Source organism: Macaca nemestrina, chromosome 15 (genome assembly GCF_043159975.1).
Source record: "Macaca nemestrina isolate mMacNem1 chromosome 15, mMacNem.hap1, whole genome shotgun sequence".
Lineage (NCBI taxonomy): Eukaryota > Metazoa > Chordata > Mammalia > Primates > Cercopithecidae > Macaca > Macaca nemestrina.
Window position 1 is genome coordinate 85,644,286 of NC_092139.1, and position 6,000 is coordinate 85,650,285.

The 6,000-nt window shown below is 59.9% G+C and overlaps 1 protein-coding gene across 1 annotated transcript; it reads right to left on the reverse strand.

Moving 5' to 3' along the window:
- Positions 1 to 2,201: 2,201 nt before the first annotated feature.
- On the reverse strand, positions 2,202 to 5,517 carry LOC105480736 (goosecoid homeobox 2). Its single transcript, XM_011739886.3, has 3 exons — positions 5,277 to 5,517; positions 4,900 to 5,153; positions 2,202 to 4,352 (listed from the first exon to the last, which is right to left on the reverse strand). Exons 1-3 carry the CDS (start codon positions 5,515 to 5,517, stop codon positions 4,248 to 4,250), a joined length of 600 nt encoding a protein of 199 aa, XP_011738188.2. The 3' UTR covers positions 2,202 to 4,247.
- Positions 5,518 to 6,000: the final 483 nt, after the last annotated feature.

Genomic DNA, 6,000 nt, shown 5'->3' on the forward strand with positions numbered 1-6,000 from the left:
TATCTAACAAAAGATAAAAGAAAGAACAAGACAGTGGATCAATTAAGAAATGTCTAAAGATTATTCTGAATCCCAGCACTTTGAGAGGCCAAGAGGGGCGGATCACCTGAGGTCAGGAGTTCGAGACCAGCCTGGCCAACAAGATGAAACCCGATCTCTACTAAAAACACACAAAAGGCCGGGTGCAGTGGCTCACCGCCTGTAATCCCAGCGCTTTGGGAGGCCGAGGCGGGTGGATCACGAGGTCAGGAGATGGAGACCATCCTGGCTAACATGGTGAAGCCCTGTCTCTACTAAAAATACAAAAAAAAAAATAAGCCGGGCATGGTGGCTGGCGCCTAGTCCCAGCTACTCGGAAGGCTGAGGCAGGAGAATTGCTTGAACCCAGGAGGCACTTGAATCCTGAGGCAGGAGAATGGCGTGAACCCGGGAGCAGAGATGGCAGTGAGCCGAGATCGTGCCACTGCACTCCAGCCCGGGGGACAGAGCAAGACGCCGTCTCAAAAAAAAATAAAAAATAAAAAAATAACACGCACACACACAAAAAATTAGCTGGGCATGGTGGTGGAGGCGGGTGCCTGTAGTCCCAGCTACTCGGGAGGCTGAGGCTGGAGAATCACTTGAACCCAGTAGGCGGAGGTTGCAGTAAGCTGAGTTCACGCCACTGCACTCCAGCCAGGGCAACAAGAGTGAAACTCTGTCAAAAAATAAAAATAAAAATAAAAGAGATTATTGGGCCCCCAAATGCCATAGTGGGCTTCCCAGAAGAGGGATAATTCTCATTCAAGGCCAGGCACAGTGGCTCATGCCTGTAACCTCAGCACTTTGGGAAGCACAGGCAGGTGGATCACTTGAAGTCAGGAGTTTGAGACCAGCCTGGCCAACATGGTGAAACTCCAACTCTACTAAAAAAAAAATATGTATACACACACACACACACACACACACACACACACACATTAGCTGGGCGTGGTGGTGGGTGCCTGTAGTCCCAGCTACTTGGGAGGCTGAGGCAGGAGAATCACTCGAACCCAGGAAGCAGAAACTGCAGTGAGCAGAGATTGTGCCACTGCACTCCAGCCACACACACATTAGCTGGGCGTGGTGGTAGGTGCCTGTAGTCCCAGCTACTTGGGAGGCTGAGGCAGGAGAATCACTCGAACCCAGGAAGCGGAAACTGCAGTGAGCAGAGATTGTGCCACTGCACTCCAGCCTGGGTGACAGTGAAACTCTGTCCAAAAAAAAAAAAAAATTAACATTCAAGTGGACCAGAAAATTTAAGGAATTTCTCCCCAAACGGAAGATGTGAATTATGTCAGACAAATAAATTCTGCCCTGGAACAATTTAATACAATTTTGCTTTTGCAACATACAAGCATACCTTCATTCACTGAAGTGCAGCGTGCTGCTGCTGCCCTGGTACAAGTGACAGGGCAATGGGGGAGACAGAGACACTTGTTAGATCATCACACAAACAGGTGTAAAATTGCAGCTGTGTCCTTGCAAGAAAAGAGTTTGTACTCGGGGAATCTTGACCTAGTTTGGGAGGTCAGAGAAGTTTCCCCAGGCAGAAAGTGATTGCAGATTCAAAAGATGAACAAACAGGCAGTGGTCAGGTGGAAAGAGCATGTGCAAAGGCCTAGTGGTGGGAGGGAGCAAGGCAAGTTCCCAAGAAGTCCTTTGGAAATGCAGAGTGCAGTGAGGTGTGAGATGATGCCAGAGAGGCAGGGCCAGGCTGCACGGGGCCTCGTGGGGTATGGTGAGGTGGTTTGTCTTTATTCTGAATTGAAGGGACAGGCCAGGAACAGTGGCTCATGCCTATAATCCTAGCACTTTGGGAGACCTAGGCTGGCGGATCATTTGAGGCCAGAAGTTTGAGGCCCGCCTGGTCAACATGGCAAGACCTCATCTCTACAAAATATTTTTCAAGTTAGCCAGGTGTGGTGGTGCCCACCTGTGGTCCTAGCTACTCAAAAGGCTGATGCGGGAGGATCACTTGAGCCCAGGAGCTGGAGGCTGTAGTGAGCCGTGATTGCACCACTGCACTCCAGCTTGGGTGACGGAGCGAGACCTTGTCTCAAACAAACCAACCAACAAAAAAGCAGAGCCAGTGTGGGTGCAGTTGGACAAGACTGGAAACAGTTGGCAGTGGTCAAGGTGAGAGGTGACGGTGGCTTACATCAGACTGGTACAGTTAGAGCTGAAGAGATTCTGGAATTTATTGATAAACAGTAAAATTGACTTCCTGTCAGCCTGGGTATAGTGGATGATCAGGAGAAGGAGGGGTCCAGTGACTGCTGGCTCTTTGGCTCATGTGCCTGGTTTGCACAGAAGAGCTCACTGTGGACAAGGTGACCTTAAGGAGTCTGTGGGCTTCAAGCAGACAGCTGGAGATAAATACCTGGCAGAGGGGAAGGGCCTGAGCTTGAGATGTAAATGTGGCAGAAAGACGGGAACTGGAGTCCGAGGGTAAAAGATAAACCGGGGAGAGGGTGAAGATGAGAAGTGAGCGCCTGGGTGTGAGCCTGAAGGATGCCTATGTTAACAGCCTGCTGGAGGGGGGTCAGGCTGCCAAGGAGCAGCTAGAGCTCAAGGAGCAAATTCAGGAGAGCAACACAGCCACTGAGCCCTGGAAGGTGGCGCTCCACAAGCTCTGATCAGGGCTCCCAACACAATGACAGATGGCCATTCAACCAAGGAGTGCGAGGGGCCTGGAACCCGCCAGATGGGAGTGTCCCCACCTGCAAGGGAGCTGACCGGGACACGGGCATGTCCACAGGTCGTCTGTTCAGTCCCCGAGGGCAAGACCAGGGTTCAGGGAGAAGGGTTTTGTGACAACCAGCAGTGTGCATGCTAGGGGTGGAGGCGGGAATGCTAGGGACACCCAGCAGTGTCAGGGCAGTTCTGACTGGGGACACCATGCTTGATTGGTGTTATCCAAGCTGGCCAGCCTTGGGGTGTCCGAGGAGCTGCAGCCCTGGCTTCTGCAGTCCTGCTTTTAGAGATGGATTTCGTTTCCTGCAGGGAGAACTGCCCCGTTTCCTGCACGGCCTGTAAGGTGACAGAGCGAGGTGCTCAAGCCAGCTGAAGGGGATGTGAGATGCTTTGGACCCACTGTAGGGCCTACTTGGAGAATCGAAGGCTTCTTCGCAGGGTGCCTTTTGCCATGGGCCAGGACAAAGAAGGGGAGGGCAGGCATCTTCCTAGGCAGCAGGGGTGGGGTCTCCCCAATCCAATCTCCTTTTGCCCTACCCTAGGATGGCAGAGATTGCTGTGAGGGAGGCCGACCCCACAGCATGAAAACCCCAGGAGGAAGCAGGGGACCCCCACCCATGGGCAGGTTCACAGTAGCCCAGAGGCCAGGGCTGGACCCCAGGGGCCCAAGGCCACCATCCATGGAGCAGTCTTCTCTGCTGGGGAGCACCCTGGTGCAGAGACTGAGGCCTCGCAAAGCTGTGCTCCTCTCAAAGACAGCTGTACCCTAAACTCCCCTCGCTGCGAAGGAAGGAAGAAGGGACAGCTCCTTGTTGGTTGTGAGGGTGGAGCCAAGGTGGACTTTAGACTCTGGGCGGCTTCTGCGGTATCTGAAGTTGCTTGTTTCTCAGTATCAGCGCGAGGCTCGAAGGTGAAGGTGAAGGTGAAGGTGAAGGGACTGGGGAGGGGCTCCTGGAATCGCTCCTGCGACCTTCTTATCCTACAGGTCCAGATACCAAGAGTCAGCCCAGGGCCTGGGAAGCCTGCAACCCCAGGACTGTACAGACACGAACCCCACCCCGCTTCCCGCTGCGGGAGGGCGGGCCAGGTCAAGTTGGGTCAATGTTCACATTGAGAAGAGGGAGGCCAGCATGTCCCAGGGTGCGGAGAGAGGCTCCGCTGCGGAGGATTCTGGGTCCAGTGTTGATACGGAGTGGTTCCCCTCCTGGGGTGGAGTTAGTGTCTCTTGGGGTGATGAGGGGGTGAGGAAGCTGCTCTATGCCCCAGCCCACCCCCCAAGGGACTCCCCACTCCCACTACCGTGGAACACCATGCACCAGGGGCCCTGGGCTGGGGTCCTTCCTTCCCAGCGAGGAGTGTTTAGGGTACAGCTGTCTTTAGGGTACAAGCTGCAGGAAGCAAGGGCTGTGGAGACGGGCGGAGCAGACGGGTATACTCTCCCAGTTCCTTTTCGGGTAGATCTGTCTTCTCCCAGGGCCAACTCCAAAGACCCCAAAAAGGGTGGCCGAGCCCAGGGGCAGCTCCTAGAGTCATCAGCAGCTCGCCTTGGAGGACTTCTTGACGCCGGGCAGGAGCCTCGCGGAAGCCGACGCGCGCTTCTGGTGTCGCCATTTGGCCCGGCGGTTCTTGAACCAGACCTGGGAATGGGGAGAATGTTCAGCCCCAGCCCAGGTCCCGCGTCCCACCGGCTCCCGAGGCTCCCACAGGGACCGACAAGGGAGCTTCGCGACAGGGGCGTGGGCGGACGGCGCTGCAGAGCCGGCAACCGGCAGCGGCTGCGCGCCACCTGCTCTTATTCGCTGCGGACAGACTCGGTGGGTCTGAACACGAGATGGGAACCCCCTTCGTACCCGCCCCAGCCTCCAGCTGGCGGCGAACAGGACGCCCCTTCTTGGGTTCAGGGCCCTTCTGAATATCCCAAATTCGGGACGTGAAGGCGCGCCTCTTTCGTCATCAGGATAAAGTGTAAAACAAAAGTAGCCCTCCCGTCCCTTTCCCGCGACACCTGCCCGCCCTCACCCGCTCCTCGTCCCCCTGGACGCCCAGCACCTTCCAGGGACCTCCGGCGCGCCAGGGTAGGGCTTGGGCCGAGGCCGTTTTTGCAAAGGGCGCCCGCCCGCCAGGACCCAGTGCAGTGTAGCCGCGGCCCGCGCGCTCTGGGGAGAGGCTGGGCGGGGCACCCACCTCCACGCGCTCCTCGCGAAGGCGGATGCGGCCGGCCAGGCGCTCGCGCGTGCTCACGTCAGGATACTGGTTCTGCACGAAGAGCGCCTCGAGCGCCTGCAACTGCTCCTCGCTGAAGATGGTGCGGTGGCGCCGCGTGCGCCGCTGCGAACCCGGGACGACCGGGCCCGGGAGCGCCCGGGAACCTCCAGCTGGCGCACCCAGGGACAAGGGCACCGCGGGTCCCAGCCTCAGCGGCCACGCCAGACGAGCGTCTGTGGAGCGACGGCGCGGTGAGGCGCGGGGCTGGGGCCAAGCTCGGCACCCACCGCGCTGCGTCCCGGGCTCCCCAGCCGGGCCCCGCGCCCCGCCCCGCGCCCCGCCCCGCGCCTACTCACTCAGCCCGGCTGTCGCCTCTGGGAACCCGCAGGGCCCCGCGCGGGGGCTGCAGCAGCAACAGCAGGCGCAGGGCGCAGCCTCTGGCGCCCCGGGCTCCTCTGGTTCGGTGGGGCTCTGGCCACCGGCGGGCTGCGGTGGGCAGGCGGCCCGGGCCGGGAGGCTCCGCTCGGGCAGGCTGGAGAGGATGTGCTCGATGGAGAAGGGGCAGGGCCGCCCGGGGGCCCCCGCCGCTGCCGCCATGCCCTGCCCGGCCCGGCCGCCGCCGCCGCCGCCGCCGTCGCCGCCGCTGAAATATATACGTCGAGGGGGGGAGCGCGCAGTAATCCCCGGGCCGGGCGCCCAGTCCACGCGGGTTAATCCCGCAGCGCCGGCCGCGAGCGCGCTAATCCTCGACTGCGGCGGCTCTGCCTCGGCGCGCGGGGGCCGGCGGCGCTGCGGGGAGGGCGCCCTGTGCCTTCCCCCCCCCCACCGCCCGCGTCCTCCTGTCCCGCCGGGGCCCACCGCTCGCGCGGTCAGGGCGACCTGCGGGGAAGGGTCGGATGACCGCCTCCCCGCCAACCCCTGGGCCTGGCAGCCGCCCGGAGGGCGCCCCGACCCTGGCGGCCCCCAGAGCACGTTGGTGCCTCCCGGCCCAGCCTCTGGTGGCCCCCCCACGCCTCGTTCCGCCGGGCCTTGTTCCTCGTCCCCTCTGGGGCCCTACCGTGGCGGCTCAGCACGCCTGCA

Coding starts and splice junctions, on each gene's coding strand:
- LOC105480736 (XM_011739886.3), bottom strand. CDS start 5,517: ATGGCGGCAGCGGCGGGGGCCCCCGGGCGGCCCTGCCCCTTCTCCATC. Junction 5,154..5,276: donor AGAGGCGACAGCCGGGCTGA/GTGAGTAGGCGC, acceptor GTCGCTCCACAG/ACGCTCGTCTGGCGTGGCCG. Junction 4,353..4,899: donor TTCGCGAGGAGCGCGTGGAG/GTGGGTGCCCCG, acceptor CCCCATTCCCAG/GTCTGGTTCAAGAACCGCCG.